General features: G+C 48.8%; 1 protein-coding gene across 11 annotated transcripts in view; it reads right to left on the reverse strand.

Moving 5' to 3' along the window:
- Positions 1 to 17,324, reverse strand: part of BCAR3 (BCAR3 adaptor protein, NSP family member) — a 111,353-nt gene that overhangs the window by 41,121 nt on the left and 52,908 nt on the right. For 2 of the 11 annotated variants that reach the window (XM_069480192.1, XM_069480189.1), the window contains exon 1: positions 8,270 to 8,511. The exons of 8 other annotated variants lie outside the window; for them this stretch is intronic. In XM_069480192.1, the coding sequence (XP_069336293.1) occupies positions 8,270 to 8,353 (84 nt within the window). In that variant the 5' untranslated portion in view covers positions 8,354 to 8,511. Of the gene's footprint in view, positions 1 to 8,269; positions 8,512 to 17,324 lie in introns of those variants that run through there. One more of the 11 variants, XM_069480190.1, reaches the window with a different exon arrangement.

Consider the following 17,324-nt stretch of genomic DNA (forward strand, 5'->3'; position numbering starts at 1 on the left):
AAAACAAGATATATCAAAGACATAGAGGAAAAGCCAAAGATTCAAGTAGTCTTCCAGCGTGGGGTATGGAATAAATAACTTTCAAATTCCTTCTCTCGCAAACAGTACCATGACTAACAACTGTCTTAGAACTCTGCTCTTGGACAAAGAGTCAGTGCTAAGTACATAGTAGGCTTGCAGTGAAACTAAATGATTCATCACAAGATGGGTTCTGGCTAAATATCAACTCCACCACTTTTAATACACAACTCACAGTTCACTTGAAAGGTATATTTCTCCTAGAGGAGCTGACAGCATTTGACACCCATGTATCTTGTTTAACATGCTTTGCTTTTTGTTGAGACGGGGTCTTTCTCTGTTGCCCAGGCTGGAGTGCAGTGGCGTCACTATAGCTCACTGTAACCTCAAATTCCTGGGCTCAAGTGATCCTCCTGCCTCAGCCTCCTGAGCAGTGAGCAGTGGGGACTACAGGCATGTGCTACCATGCCCGGTTAAATTAAAAAATTTTTTTCGTAGAGATGGGATCTCGCTATTGCCCAAGCTGATCTTGAACTCCTGACCTCAAGCCATTCTCCCACCTCAATCTTCCCACCTCAGCCTCCCAAAGTGCTAGGATTACAGGTGTAACCCAGTGCAACCGGCCTAACAAACGTTTTGAAAATGCAAATACCATGCTAGACATCATGGAAAGGGACATGACACTCAATACAATACAAAGCAGATCTCCTGAATCCAAGCAATGTTCCTAGGAGCAAACAGCTAACAAGAATGTTTACACAAGAGAAAACATGACCAAGGCCCTGTGTTTTCGTGACTTGCTCAGACTTAGAGTTAGGATTTGATTGAAAACTAGAATCCAATTCTCTCAAAGTATATAAAGAACTGGAAATGTTTGGCCTGTACAGAAGGGACTTAAGGGGAAGATGAGGGTTGTGCTGAAGTATCTGAAGGGTTGGGCTGTTACTGTTCCAAGAGGACAGGTCAAATATTCTTGGTTCAACTTCCTAGAGAAACTAATCCAGAATCCTTCCTATCCTATTTCTAGGTGCCCATTTATACCAACTGATTTAGACTCAAAATAGACATGCTCACAGTCCGGAGGGGAAAATGTGCATTAGAAGAGCTATGATGCCCATTTAACTGCAGAACAAGGTGGACATTGCAGATGCACAGATTTCAACTCAAATGAGATGGGACCTCCTAGCAGTTAGACTTGTTCCAATATGGGAATGCATTGCCTTAAGGACACAGTACACTTCCATCTCTAGAAATGTCAAATAGAAGGGTAATGACTCCCATGAAGATTTAGGGGACTGGATGGCTAGCAGGGAAGCTACTGTAGAATTCCAAGCAAGAGACGATGAGGCCTGAATTAATATAATATTGGTAGGGACAGAAAAGAAGACACAGATGAGAGCGACGATTATGAGATAGCACCATGAAGTCTTACTACTTGATTACATGTGGAAAATGAATAGGAGGAAGAGGCACAGGTGTTCCAGAAAGATGGCTGAGCCACCAACACCAATACAGAAGCATGAGGGCAGGTTTGTGGAAGAAGATGAAGAGCTGGGACTGGTCGGCCATCTGCGTGGAGCTGCCCACTAGGCCGTGGGGCCGGGTGCTGTGGGGACAGGCTGACTGGAGACACAGGGTGGCAATCCTCAGTATGGAGGGGCATCCTATCCCGACTCCTGCTAAGTGATGCGATATAGCATGAGAAGAGGGCTGGGGGACACTGGCTTTTACGAGGCAGACTAGAAAAAGAAACCCAAGAAGACAGAGGAGGACTGCCAGGAAGGACCCAAGAGAACAAATAGAGTGCCGGGTCCTGGAGGTGGAGGGAGCAGAGTTTCAGAAAGGAATGGTCAACCAAGTGCAGGTGGCTGACGGAGTATAGGGGGCTGAGCAGCCAGAGGGCAGTGAGGAAGGAAAGACTGTGTTAACCAGCCTGGGGGTGGGGGCACACAGGGACCAGGAAGGAAGACATGGAAACGAGGGTGATTTTCAGGAATAGAACGACCAGAGCACGTTCATCAGCTGAGGACAGTGTGGGAGAGAGAGAGACTGAAGGTCCCCGGGAAGAGGAGAGACTCACGGAGAGTCCTTGAGGAGGGGCAGTCATGGGCCGCCCAGGTGGCAGGGTTGGCCCTGGTCGGGGAGACGGACGCTCTGTCCTTGGAGGCTGGAGGAAGAAGCAAGGGACACGGACATGGATGTGGCTGAAGCTGTAGCTCGTGGGGCAGTGGTGGGGATGGGAAAGATCATATTGATGGTGGCCTTAACTGCTGCTGTGAAGTGAGAAACAAGATCTTGTTATGAGTGTTAAAAAGGCGAAGGCTTGAAGAGAAGGTAGAGGAAGGGAAATGGGAGTGAGCTGAACAAGGACAAGCAGAACTGCTGGGAGGCTTCCAGGGCCCAGCCGAGGACACAACATGAGTTAGGAAAGATGCTGTCAGTGTTCCTCAAACTCATCCTGCATAGAGACCAACCCCGACCCCTCACCCCACTCCCCGTCTCAACTGCTCACTGGCTCCCACTGCCCCTAGAAAAAAGTCCGACCTCTTCCTAGACACAGGCCCTGCATGCTGGTCCCCACCCACCACTCGAGGCTCATCTCCTTCCACCCCTCAGCTTCAGCCTGAAGTTCCCGAATGCTCGTTCCCTCTCCCGTGCCTTTTCTACCTATAGCTCCTACTGTGCTACCTCCTCCAGGAAGTCCCTGACCCGGGGCTCGGTTAAATACATCTCACAGCTGGCTGTGCTTCCTTCTGCCTTTGCACCTACCACACAGCACCTGCTTGTAGATCCACACCCGCCACCAGACACAGAAGCGCTCCTCCGGGTGGGAACTGTCACCTGTCTTCACAGCTCCTTGTATGCCCTCAGTGCGTGTGCTGGGGGTGAGGCGGGGAAGGGGGATGAACAGATGACTTCCAGGTGGGAGGTTGTTTTGGTTCCTCAAATCCCATCTTACTGAGAACCCAGATTCTAGGTCGTCAGTGCCTTCTACATAACTATTTTTATAAAAGCACCCACGTACCTAGAGCAGACATTGGGCAGAAGAGTTCTCCATATAAACTAAAAGACTGGTCATAGCTCCTTCATAAGCTAGAATTATAAGCCATAACATTCTCATGGCCAGAGCCAGATTCCAACGGGGGCTCCTGGGCTGTGGACATGCACTGGAAATCTAGGTGAGGACAGAGGTGACGACGCAGTGGTATCCAACCTCACGAGCCACTCCTTTCCTTCCCAACCAGGACAGCCTGAGACGCCTCTGCTGTCTCTGGGGACCCCCAAAATACCCATCAGCTAAAAGCTATCCTTGACAACATCTTCCCACCCACAGCAGGCCTGGCTCCCCTGGGCACTGCTGGCCTCTCACATCGGCTGTGCAGAGAGACCTCTGTGGTCTGGGCACGATGACTCTCCAGCTTGTTCCCTAGTGTTTAGCACGGCCCATCTCTGCAGTCCTAGAGGTGCTGAGTCGGCTAACAGAACTTTCCCAGGATCCCAGTCCAGTCTCTGCTTCCTGCTCAGGTCTCTCCAACAAAAACAAGTCCTCGGCCAGGATCTAAGCTCCGGGTTTGTTGGGGAAGGGGGCATTGGGACACAGCCTCTGTCAAGCACGTCCTTCCCCTGATGCTGAAACCAGATCCCTACAGCTCCCAGATGCCAATGGAATGCATTTAAGTCTCTCAAAAAGAGCTGCGCTGGACTTCTTCTTTGGAGGACTGGAGGCATAAATGAACAACCAGCAGCCGCCATGAGGAGGGGCTGAGTCACTTGGAAAGACGTTCTCCATGGGGCTTTTTCTACCTTGCACAGATCGTGCTGAGGGTACATCTATCCCCTGGCAAAGGCGACTCAGGCCTTTGTCAAAGCCGGGATGTGTTACTGGTCCCCAAGCTGTCACAGTAACAGACAGACCAAAGGATTGGCCACAGGGAAGATGAGCGAGACCGCTGCTGCACCACAGGCTCCGCAGCACAGACAGACCGTTCCACAGGAAACCGAGCTCCAAGGGCCGCACTCTAGGATGGGCAGATGTGACGCCTCGGGCTACAATGTGGATTCAGAGAGGCCCCGAATATTTTCTCAGGGTAAGGGAAATGGTTTAAAGCAAAACAAAACATAACCACAACAGCAACAACATGATATAAGATCTTCCCACTGTATGGCACTTCCTGGCAGCACAAGCTTAACATCCACTGCTCTTCAGAGACACGAGGGGCCAGAAGCAGGAGGTTTGTCCCTGGTGCCAGCCCCAAAAGGTGACCCATTGTGCTTCCTATCAAATTCCCTCTGTAGTTCACTGGTCCTGTCACCGGCTGCCCCTGCTGACTCTCTCCTTCTGGGCTGGTGCTTCCCTGCCCACACCTGGCCGCCCCACAGCTCTATGCTTTTGTGCCTGCTCCGCCCACTGCCTGGGATGCCGTTTCCTCTCCCTCCATGGGCAACTTCTACTAATTCTTCCAGACTCCCCCAGGAGGCCTTCCCTGATCCTCCTGGCTCCAGCCCAGGCTATGCCAGGCAAGTGCCTCTGGGGAGCCATAGAACCCTCTGGAGAGAGCACCACCAAATCATCAACACAGGATGGCTTCATTTAGTCGTTGATAAATCTCTGTAGAACGCCCACCAGGCATGGAATTGCAGCACATCTCCCGAGTTGGACACCAAACTCCTCCAGTGCAGGGACTGGGTCTTACCTATTGGGTCCCCAGCACCTGGCAGATATATCTGAGACACCACAATCAGGGCCTAAGCTGAACTGAGGATGTGACCAGGATGAAAGTCCATGTGGAAATCTGCCTCAAACATTTGTTAACTCCTAGTAAGGGAGGCCTGGCTGGTGGGATTATTTCTAACTCCTCAGCCTGGACCCCAAAGTCCTCTGTTGCTTTCCTGAGTGTGGCACCCACTACACTTCCTGTGAGCCTGCTGCTCTGAGCAGGCCTGGCTCTCGGCGCTTCTGCCAATGCCAGTGTCTTTTTTATCTTCCAGCTATTGGGTCTGCTGCTCCCCTAGACTGGAATGCCTTCCTCATACCATCCTCTCCTTTGTCTACCCAAACCCTGAGTTACTAAAAAAACAAGAAAAATTTAAAAAGGTTCTATAAAAACCAGTCCAACATCCTCCCTCCCTGAAGCTCTCCTAAAAACTGAGGCTCACACTGTTCTCTTCCAACAGAACAGCAAAATAAAGTATAAAGGTTTACAATTTCATCTTGTTTCAGGTTTCGATTGTCTTAATATGGTATAGCAGAAAGAACACTGGGCTTGAGCCCAGAAAAATCTGATTTCTATTCCTGGTTCCCCACAAAATGATTCTGGGCAGGTTGTTTCTCTGAGCCACAGTTATCCTCTGTGGAAAGAATAAACTACTGTGGGCCAAGGGGTGCGCGCCTGTATTCCCAGCTACTTGGGAGGCTAAGGTGGGAGAATTGCTTGAGTTCAAGTCCAGCCTGGGCAATATAGCGAGACTCCATCTCTAAAAAGAGAATTTTTGTTTTTTAAAAGGTAAACTATTGCGCTGCTCAACTCATAGAGCTTGTTTTAAGACTCCAATGAGACAATATGTGAAAGAAACCAGAGATTGGAAAGCCTTTTGCAAATGTAATGAAACGATACCATGACCTCGTGTTCCTGTGGTAAGTTCTCTGAAGGCAGGAACCATGTCTCAATTGTCACTTATCACCCACCTCCACCCCAATCCCACCCCATCTAACGCAGTGTTCATGCACGGATGGGGCTACAGTCAACATGCAAGGATTCCACACTTGAGTGTGTCTGTTAATGTCATGGATCTGGAATATCTTTGTTTCAAGCTTCTTCCCGTTGGGCTTATGCAAAATATACTTTCCTTTTTTCCCCAGAGAAAAGACTCAGTGGTCTTTTATGAAATGACTCTCCACTGTGAATCCCTTTGGGGTGTTAAAGTCATGATCCTTAATGTGGCTGGAACATCTCATATTTGGCCTCAACTCTGTGAGGGCCAGCAGTGTATGCATATCCCTGATTCTTGCTCTCCATTTTTTGGCTTCCCATTTAATTCATTTCCAGGATCTTTGCATAAGTCCCTAGAAGGCCCCTAAATACATCCTAAATTCTGTAAGACCTCTGCAAATAAGACCATACTCCCTGCAAGCACCAGTGTATAATTGGTCTCCTATGTAATGAAGGAGCTTTGATATTTTTAGTTTTCTTCCCATACAACAAACACTATTAATAACATCCTACTTTCTCCAGAGATGATATGGATTAGACCAAATAGGAAGTTACCATGGCTACCACAGTGTTATTTTTGGTATGAGAAATTCGTGCCAAGAGAAGCAGCATACATGGTCAAGAACTAGAGCTTTATTTCCTCTTTGCTATCAGGCAATCAATCCCAATTTAATTTTGAAACTCTAATTGCAACGGAAACTAATTATGAGCAGCAAGATCTGAAACCCCTAATTAAAGTGGGAGTCAATAAAGCAATTCGGCATCATCATTGGGGCAACATTGGCAGGATGAGGGAGTAAGTACAAGCAGATTTCTTTCCCAAGTAACGGACTAAGCAAAACAGAACAGGGAAACTCATCCTGAGGGTGCAGTTGGGGAACCCTAGACTGGGACTGAGGCTCCAGTTTCTGGTATGTGAGCAGATCAGGTCCTTTCTCTGTGCCATGAAGACTGCAACAAACTGGGGTAGGGATGAAAGGAAGGCACTTCCACCACCAGTCAACCTCCAAGACTGGCCGTGGTAGAGAGGTCGAGAAGGGATAAGCTCAGTGATGGTGGCTCGACTAACTGCGCACATTCTGTGGCCCTTACTATATACCAGGCAGGCCTTGGGGCCATAACTGCCGACACACAGGGTTATCCAAACAGAATCTCATCCCTCAGACCCAGATACTGATGGGCTGGTTCCTCACATACCAAATGCTGAGCTGCACTTTTCTGAATTAGCAGAAGTTGGCTTATGGAAGGACTTCTATTAGAGTGAAAACCTACTGCCAATCCCTGAAGTGCACCATTCCCTTTGGGACCTCCTGGTCTATCTTTGACAGCTTTAAAATACTGTTAATGGCATGACTTCATCTGCCCCATGCTAGAATGATCCATATTTAGGCCAGCGACCACACAGTCCTCGCATCACTCCTCTGGGCTCCAGGACAGAAAGGGGCTCTTAAGTCAGGAGGCGAACACTTTTAACCCATGATTACTCATCCTCCATCAAATTTCTTGACAAAGTGGCAATAATGAACTTTGCTGGATGATTGAACTTTGCTAGTCTCAACACCCCAACCAGAGGAAGCCCACCCTCTTCTCATTCAGAGTCTATTTTTCTGCAGAGGGGTCTTTCTCCCACGAACAGGCAGTTTTCCTAAGTTTAGGTTTTTTTTTAAAAAGCACATTGAGAAGAAAGCAGCACAACATCACAAGCCTGTTCAGCCTTTTCAAAGGCAATGAATAAGCCAGTCCCTCAGGAGAGGGAGCTCTGCTGCAGGGTGGGAAGAATTCCTTGAGAGCTTTCAGACTCCTGTTTCCCAGGAATAACCAAGGTCCACAGTCAGGCTGGGGCAACACGCTTTTTCCGAGGCAGGCAAACACCAAGATCGATGAAAGCCTATATTAATTTTAATTCTTAGTGCGTCACAGGCAGGCAACATAGAACACAGCCCTCATCTTGAATTAGTCAAAGGAGGTTCTCCGGATATTTTCATCAAAATAGTGTATTGACATATTACACAGAGCCTTTGGCATTGGTATCTCATAACCAAGGTTAAAATGTGAGCAGTGAAAAAGATGGCTCTGAACCCTGAAATATTTTGAAGGCTGGCTGCAATTTGAGAGACGTTTTGTGGTTTCTGTATGTGATGTACATTACTGACATATCACGGACCAGCAGGTTAAGCAGAGACAGGGGCTCGGCCGCCTCACTTTCATTACAAATGAGGGAAGAGAGACAGAGACAAAGAGAGAAAGATCGCTCTGTCTTATTGAGCAACTTTGGTGTAAAATTTCAGCCTAAGGAAAATGAAAGTGTCCTGAAAAACAGCTTCGTCTCAAACAGACAAGGAGCCCCGTTCTGTGCCGCTGGATTCTGCTCCCAGGGGAGGGACACCACTAGGAGCTCATGGACACACATCAGTCAAAGCAGCCACCTCTGTCCTTACATCCAGCAAGCTGCAAACTTTTTCTAGTGCGCTTTAGAAAACTAACGCTTTCAGGAACCCCCAAAAGATTTAAGATGTACCTTATCTCCAAACCACACCTACCTTGACTCCAATGAAAGACTTGCGGTGATAGAAGCAGCACAGAGCTGCAGAGACAGCGTGGAAAGCATTGCATTCCTTAGGCATCTTTCGGTCTTCAGTCCCAGGGACCACACACTTTCCTTAGGGTTAAAAGAAAAGAGGCTTCGGGGACGTTAGAGCCCCAGCCTCGCGCAGCAGCTGTGCTGCTCCTGCTCGCAGTCTGTGGCGGGGCAGTCAGTCGGCTCCTTCTCCCAGGCCAGTCTGGGACTTTCCCCCTCTGCCGAAGCCAATACGATCCACTCACTCAATCCTGGCAGGCTAGTGTCCAGCCTGCCATGCACACAGTGCCAGAAATTCTCATGTGACCAGACTTGCTTTCTGATGAAATTCTAACCCCTCTTAGAAAAGGCCTTGGGCTTTAGCTGTCCCCCTCGATTTAGAGACCCGGCAGAAATCATTAAGCCCCCAGGCAACCTTTCCTTCTTGGGGCTGAACCGCACCATGCAATCTGCTCCCAGTGGCTTTGTCTGTTTGCTTGTCACCCCAGCACCCTGGGGTTTAAGGAAGCAGGGCAAGTTGTACATACCACACCACCTTGTTATGAGACAGAGACTCTTTTGAGAAAAGGAGGTGGCTTAAAAGTGACCATGGCATGACTTTCCTAGGAGCAATCCCAGATGTCCTAAGTAACTCAGGCAGGATCCTTGTCCTCACTCTCCTACACCCACTTCCAGAGCTGTTTATTTTTAATTAGGATGCTCCTGGCAGCCAGTTTGCAGCTGATAACATTGGCACAGCCATCACTATTGGCAACACAATATTGCCTTTTGGTGTTTAATTAGCAAGTCTGTCAGCAAACACCCTGAGCGCCCTATGCCCTCCCCACCTGACTGTGCAGTCCATTGGGAGGATGGGGACTGCGTGCGCTTCTGACGCAACTGCTTGTCCTACGCCCCTGCTTCACTTTAATTGCCCACTTTGCCAAACCTAGACCCGCACACAACCCTTGCATCCAAAGTGTCCAAGTGAGGCCTTCCTAGATTGCCTTCAGTGCGAGGTGTTTACCCCCCACAAGAGCCTCAAAACAACTTTAGGGGAAAGTTATTGGTTTTCTTCTTTCATTCAAGTTATAGTGGATGCTCAACAATTCTTTTTTTTTTTTTTTTTTATCTGTTTGTTTTTTAAAATCAAATCCAGGTTTCTGCCTGTAGCTCTTCCTCTCCTACAGTTTCAAATATTAACTTTTTGTGGCTTCGGCCATTCAAAAATGGAATGTGTCCCGAAGCTTTCTAAAACTTCACACAGGCAGAAACTTGTAACGAGGAAGAAATAGAACCTATTCAGTCCAGAAAGGGACAACACCAGATGAGGCATGCGGGAGGTATGAGAAATATCCAATGGGATCAGCGTCAAATCCTCAGGAGGTCTCGGCCTTTGGACTAGGTCAAGTCTGCCTGTAAAAACAGGGGACTGTTTGCAGTGAGCAGGTACGGACGCCACAGATCTCATGCCACCCGAGGGCAGAGGCTCAACCTCAGGAACATGCCAAACGTGGGGATGGAGCTACTCAGGCTCTGTCCCCACAGAAACAACTGGGGAGCTGCCATCCTCTCCGCTCCTTCAATGGGTGTCCTCCCTTACTCCTCCTCGTGACTCTGGAGGTCAGGTCTACAGTCCTGGCACTCCTGGGCACCTGGAAGCAAGCACACCAAGGTGCTAGAACTCAAAGTGGCTGTTGAGCTGGAAGAGCCTTGAAGATCACCCAGTCTGTGGGTCAGTACTGTCCGCCAAGGTCCACGGACTGTGCCCCCGAGGGAGCACTTCCTGGCTCACCCGTGTTTCTATTAGATGGGGTTCAAAGGGTGAGTCCACGTGAGCAGCCTGGGCCCATCCCCCCAGTTCTGTGGCGATGACTCATCAATCAGGACATTAGCCACCAGGGAGAGGGCACAGTTTTCACCTGCTATTGCCCTTTGGCAGAAAGTAACACTCCTTCAGGCTAAAAAACTCCCCCAAGAGGCTAGAAAAACACCATCCCAGCTCCTGGAAAAGGGAGGAGAGCAGTTCCTTAAATCCTGCCAGAAATTCAGTCAGATCAGTCGGTCCAGAGCCTCTGAATTCCGGATATCCTTTCCCCAGAAATCATGAATGAAAACACATTCTTAAAAGTAAATATGCAAATAACTTAGACATGTAAATTACATAGAATTATGTAGTAACGTGATCCAGAGCCAGAGTAAAAACAAAAGACATTCAGATCACTGTAGAATCACAGCTCTTGTCACCTGAGGCTTTCCCTGTTTGCTCTAAGAAATATCTCCAAAATGCCCAAAGAATTCGTTCCAATAGGATTAAAGAATGGGCTAATCTTATTAGGTAACTATTTCCTAAGCACCTTTTATTTTTTTGTTCTACACCAAAAATAATGTCTGAAGCAGCACTCAAAGGTTTTAATCAATTTTCTCTGAAATTGGGCAAGGAGAGAGACAAAAATAACATGTTATTCGCAACTAAAGATGATAATTGCATGAATTTGCAAAGTGCCCTTCACTGACTTGTTATGCTTTTAAATGTCTCCTACTCACACTGATCAATTCCCCCACATTCTCCCCACAAAGATTATTCTATTCTAGTTACAAAGAAACAGAGGATCAGAATGGTGTGTCAGTCAGCAGAGAACAAAGGAGCAGAAACTCCACCCTATGGCTGCAGAACTTGGTATCTGATCATATGGAAAAACAAATAAGAGAGTTTCTTTTAATGTCTTGCAATTAAACCTGTTATTCACGCAGCCCCATGAAAATGCTGTGACCTGGAGCAGTGGGTCACTTTCTGATGATTTGGTACATGGGATTTAGGACCAATCAAATTTGGATTCCGAGTTCTCTAAACACCATGCCCTTCTGGGGACAAGGGAGAATGTCCAATGAAATCCCAGGGACTGAGGAAGGGAAGGAGGGGCCCAGCAAGGCAGCACAGGGCTCTGGAAAGTGCTCTCCAGCTCCTCCCCCTGGCCATCTGGGAGGCTCGCTCCTCTGCACCAAGGCAAACACCTGTGAAGGAGGCCAGGGCTGGGCGGCCAGGTGGACCCCGAATTCCTATTACCTCAGGTAAAATGTTGCCTCCCCAGTCTGGGAAGGGGGTTAAAGCAGGCCAGGGAAGGGCCCCAGCACAAGCATTTCCCTCGATGCCAGTTTTTCCTTGGGCAGCCCTAATACTAACCTGCCCTACTTAGTAACCATGGAAACAGGAGCTGCCTGCCAGCCATATTCAACAGACACAGGCTTCCTGTTGGCAGCAGCCCTTCACTGGGGCTGACTCTCTCTCGTCAGAGAGAGTGAGTGCAGAGTGCCTGTCCCAAAGTGCTGTGGTTCCCGCTAGAAGATCAGGCCTCCAGTGAGGTAGACCCTCTCTGACAGGGCATGGGACAGGGGCAGGGGGCAGATGGCAGGAGAAAGATGTGCCTACCACATGTCTGCTTTTCACTGTTTCAGGGCAATTGGGTAACAATACTGCCTGTAGCCCCAAAACCCTCCCCAAAGCCACCCCAGAATCAGGGCACCAAGCCTTACACTGAGGTGCCCTGGGTCACTGTCAAGTAGCTTTGTGGGCAGTGACTCTGCCCATGGCCAGAGGGCACTGGGGCAGAGGCTGCAAGGCCCACAGTGAACAGACCGAAACATCAAGTTGCAGGGAGGGGCACCAGTCGTCCTGATCAAAACAGCTCAAAACCTCTTCTGGCAGCTACTGAGATTCTCCATCCCACCCCCTCTCTTCCAAAGATCAGTGCTTTTTGCTTCCACTAAACCCCAGTGACCTGGCTCTCAGTAAACAAAGACAGCTTTAATGAGCTAGGGAGTGAGGCTGACAAAACCACCTCCATTTCTCCTGGCATCCTAGAAAGGGGGCAAAGATTAGCCTGGACCTGCCCAGCCTGGCACCAGCCTAACATCACAGCGAGGATGCCCTCCGAGGGCCCAGCTCCCCGGATAGCAGAGTGGCAGGTGCCTGGGAACTCCTGGGCAGAAAAATTGTCAAGTTTTATCAGAAGCCCCACTCCCAAGGCTTCTCCAGGCACCTGCCCTGTCTCTGATTCTGAAAAATAAGGCAGGAGCTCATGCATCTGCAAGACACACCCTCAGACAAAGAGCAAGAAGGCTTGAGTGGGGAGAGCTGGGAGATCAGGGAGGGCAGGAGAGAGGGCTTTGGGCAAGACGTCACCTCCTCTTCCGGCCAGGCTAAGCAGCTCCAGAAGCTGCCAAAGACAGTTCAACACATGTCCCTACATGCAAATCCAATTGATTTCTTGCTCCAAAGGGAATGCAAACTGCACTTGATGAGAGGAGGGCGGGCAATGCTGGCCGAGCTCTCTGGGCCCCTTTGTGCACTGCTGTGGTCAAGATGTTCACTTGCCCTGGTGCACACAGAGGGTGCATTTAGGAGTATCTGCTATAGACAACTCAGTCTGACAGTTTCCCAGATTCCTCAAGGGGATGAAAGAGTATGGCTGTTAAATGGTCTCTGTCCGGAAGCGGTATTGATCTGCATAGAACACAAACAAAGAGACTAAGTACAGTCTTCACAAACAGATTTCTCTCTCCTGGGCCTTATGTCTCCCTTTACAAATTTCTGTTTCTCTAGCTAGCTATTAAAATTGCAGAACTGAATAATGTGAAGCAAAATTAGGCAGCCTGCCCTGGTTTTGCTTTCTCACACTGTCACATGCAAGTCCATTCCCTACACCCCCACCGATACCACCTATTTGCTGGTTACCACCCCAGAAATCCCGTATTACACAAGCTCAATTTTCTGTTTTTTGGCATTAAGGCAAAATTAAAAGAACATGCACAAGGTATAATCCCAGCCTCTCAATCAGTAGGCTCAGCCTGCCTGGCAGTCTTGGCCTTCTTTGAGATTCTGTGAAAGTCATGGCCCTCCCTCTAGAGCAAAAAGCACACACTTGGAAAGCTTTACATAAAATTTCAAACAAATACTTGTATTCTTATATTCCCTGAAGCCTATCCATACACCCCTTGGAGTCTTACCCATCTGAGACGAGTTGCCACCTACTTCCCAAGCTTCCTGTGCTATACCTACTATGCAGGCTTCACACCCAGAGCAGTCATTTATTTCTCCTATCACCACAGTTCCTAGGTTTTCTTTGCTATGCATTTCTCTCTTTCCTCTTCCTTCCACTTTTGAGAAGCCTCAGCTATATAAGTAACTAATAGGCACTATCCACAAAAGCCCCGCGGAGCCCCTCCCACACAAAGCGTTGCAGAAATGGGCCGAGGGGCATCTGCAAGGCCCTCAGGAAGCCGCACCAGCCAGGAGCAGCTGCCTCTCCCGTCTGCACTGACACTCGTTCTCCTGTCTCACAAGCACCTCTACAAACTGGCATCTTCCAAAACTGAGCTGTGAGACAGATATCTGCATGTCTCCAAAATGGGTCTGGAACATACTCTGGGGGTAGGACAGTAGAGGGAGAGCCAGGGAGGGTTCAAGTCTTTGCTGGACCACTAGCTAGCTGGGTGACCTGGGGGAATCAACTTCTCTGAGTCTCAGTTTCCTCCCTAAACTTACCAGGTTTTTGTGAGCATCAAGTGAGACGACACACAAAGAACCTGGCACCCAACGCATAGTAGGCACTCAGCAAATGCGAGCTTCCGTCCCCCTTTGAAGGAAGGGACCACACACCCTGCTTCCCCTACTGCTCCTGCAGCACACACGACCACCCAGAGGCTGGGCTACAGGAGCCACGCCTTGGGCCACTGACCACTGACTACATCCCAGCTCATATACTTAGGAAACTCTTGAACCTGAAAAGCCAGGGAATTATAAGCAGATGTTTTAGAGATTTTTAGCCTTAAAATATATTTTAGCCTTTAAATTTAAAAATTGCATATTGAAATTACACATATCATTTTAATCACGCTTGCTCAGATGTCTCAGATGATTTTCTACTCCAGAGTCTTTGTCATTTCAGGAGTTAACAGGCAGCATGTATATGCACAGCTTCTGCTCACTCGGCCCTCACCTCGGGGACTCCTGGGTTTATCCACGACTACCAAGTCCTTGATGTAAGTAAGACCCTATCAGAGCCAATCTGACTGGGGATCCTGCTGTCCCCTCCCCCATGGGGCCTGGGTGGCACCCCCTCCTTTGGTACCAAGCTGGCTGCAGAACTGGAGTCAGCCCGAGGCCTGCCTGGATGCCCTGCAGAATTCTCACTCTCCCAGCCTGCCTCCTCCTCCAGTCCAGCCCTGGGACTAGATCTGCCACTGTGTGTTTAGTGCACCCAGAGAACTGCCTGCCAAATGCCTGACTCCCTCATACTTTGCTGGCCCACATTGCTAGGTTATCTGACACCAACCATTTCTTTTTTTTTTTTTTTTTTTGAGACAGAGTCTCACTCTGTTGCCCAGGCTAGAGTGAGTGCCGTGGCGTCAGCCCAGCTCACAGCAACCTCAAACTCCTGCTCAGCCTCCCAAGTAGTTGGGACTACAGGCATGCACCACCATGCCCGGCTAATTTTGTCTATATATATTTTTAGCTGTCCTTATAATTTCTTTCTATTTTTTAGTAGAAATGGGGTCTCGCTCTTGCTCAGGCTGGTCTCGAACTCCTGAGCTTAAACGATCCGCCCACCTCGGCCTCCCAGAGTGCTAGGATTACAGGCGTGAGCCACCGCGCCCGGCCCACCAACCATTTCTAAAACTAGAACCATGCCTGGTATGGCTCCTTGGGTGCTGTGCCCCTCTGCCCAGCTGCCCTCTCTAGACTCTCTGTCTGTGCCCCCGCCCCCCCCCCCCACCAGATACTGCTTCTGCCTGGACCGCCTCCTATCAAACCCCTAATGGCAGGAATGTGCCAAAGTCACAGTGCAATCTTCCAAAGCCACCCCACCATCTCCACCTAGAAAGGCTGAGTGGATGGCTGAGCGGATGAACCAGGCCCAGGAAGGCAGGCAGGAAGCTGGGGTGGAGGGCGGCATCAGCACAGTGAGAGGTGGAGTCAGGCTAACCCCACCCATTCCAGCCTTGATAGAAAATGGGCTTATTAATCCTTTCTCCTCTGTTGTCAAGCAAATTCCACCTGAGCTAAATATTTCACTGGGAAAATATTCCTTTTCCAAGGTCATACGCTGACCCTGGGCATTATCACCTGAGTGACATTGTGCATGATTCTGCATCCTGCCAAAGTAGCTATGAGAGTCAGTCTAGCCTAGGAGCTCTTACCCTGGGGGTGGACTGGGACTTCCACAAACTGCTGGAAATTGCACATGAACTGTTGTGTATCTGTTCATTGAGGACAGGGGTCATTACTTTTATCAAATTCTCAAAGAGTTATGTAACCTAAAAATTCCTACTGATCCAGAAAGACTTTCAGGCTAGCAGGGAGGGAAGTGAGAATACCCTGAAGGTCACAGACGTGAGCAAAGGATAGACACAGTGCCCGGCTGGCCGGGTATCTTGGACACAGTCCGGCCTTGGCAGGGCTGTGGTTGGAAAGCAGAGGGTATAGACAGCCTTGAGGCAAGCAGTGTCACCGTTCCTTACAGCTGTTGGCATAGCTTTACCCGTCTGTGAAAGCAGGGAAACCCCTCACTCAGCTGGTAAGGGCCTTGTTTGCATATAATACTTGGCACAGTAAACGTGGAACAGCTACAAGTTTGATTGTCAGCAACCCTCCTTGCCACAGACTTCAGGGATGCATTCAGGAAGACTGTGGCAGTCACAGACATCTTTGCACATCACTCGCCCTGTGTGCAAGGTCTGCAGGAGCCAGCTTTTCTAAAGAGAACTTTTACCATGGCGTCTCACTGAATACTCACTCTAGGAGATGGGTATTACTATCTCTCTTTTACATGTGGGATCAAACAGCTCTTAGAGTTAATAATTAAAACAACATGACGCAGAATGGCTGGCTCTATCTGATGTGATAATGGAAGCATGGCTAACACCTGGTTGCCAGGAGTGCTTTATCTTGTGCAAATCCAAAAGGCAGCTCTCCCTCCAACCAAAGGACAGATATCTTGGCAACACTGACAGCAGCTCTTATCTGAAATATCCCCAGTCAGAGATCCTAGTCCACTTACAACTGACAGGAAGGGCAGGGCATGTTCGCATGGATGCTGAGGTCAGAATCTGAGAAGATCCAGGAGGCAACAAAGCCCCATCACACAAGGTGTTGACTGGAGGCTAAGGGACTGCCTTTGTCATCCACGGAAACATAAACTGTGCCCCTTTACATGGAAAGGCCAACTCGGGGTTCTGTTGATGGAAAGGACCATACTGATCACCAGCCAGTTTCTTCGTTTCCTGAGCTGGTCAGCTGCCAAGCACAATGTTGCCTGCAGAGGTGACATCCAGTTGGTCAACGTCTGCCCATCCCAGTGCCCAAGATGGGGACAATGGATTCCTTTGCCAGTGTCTCAAGGACAATACAATCCCTGGCCTTGCAGTGTGTACCCAAGTGGGTGGACGGGCTGGGTGGAGGAAGGGAGAGTTAATGGAGAGAGCAGCAAAACCCATCTGGATAATTCTCCAGGATACCACGTGGAACATGTGGGAATCTTTCCAAGGCCAAACTATACATCATGGGGGGACCTGCACCCCTGTACCCTCTGCCCCCAACCTATAACTTCTCTGTAACAGCCCTAACAACTAAACTGGGAGGCAATGGGCATCCAGCACATAAGTAAACCAGGAGGGAGGTCAGCTAGATAAAGACAGGCACAGGACTTGAAAAGATTAAGAAAAAATACATATATATATTTTGCAAAACCTAGCATTCATGTGCCAGCATCTTATATAAGTACCCTGAGTAGGCAGAGGTAATTAGAAATATAGCCTAATGTACTTCTAATCCTGAAAATCTAGGGGGGAAATGATATAAATAGCAGATGGTGGTTATTTAAATGCTTTACTGGAAAGCATGTGTATTCATTCTTAAAATAGACGTGTGAGCCAATCAGAATACTGAACACTGAATGGGCCGGGAGTGGACATAAAACCAATCAGAGTTCTTCCCTGGGATTTTTCAAACTAGAGCTGAAGGAGAGATCCCTTTTCCC

Source organism: Eulemur rufifrons, chromosome 8, assembly GCF_041146395.1.
Source record: "Eulemur rufifrons isolate Redbay chromosome 8, OSU_ERuf_1, whole genome shotgun sequence".
NCBI lineage: Eukaryota > Metazoa > Chordata > Mammalia > Primates > Lemuridae > Eulemur > Eulemur rufifrons.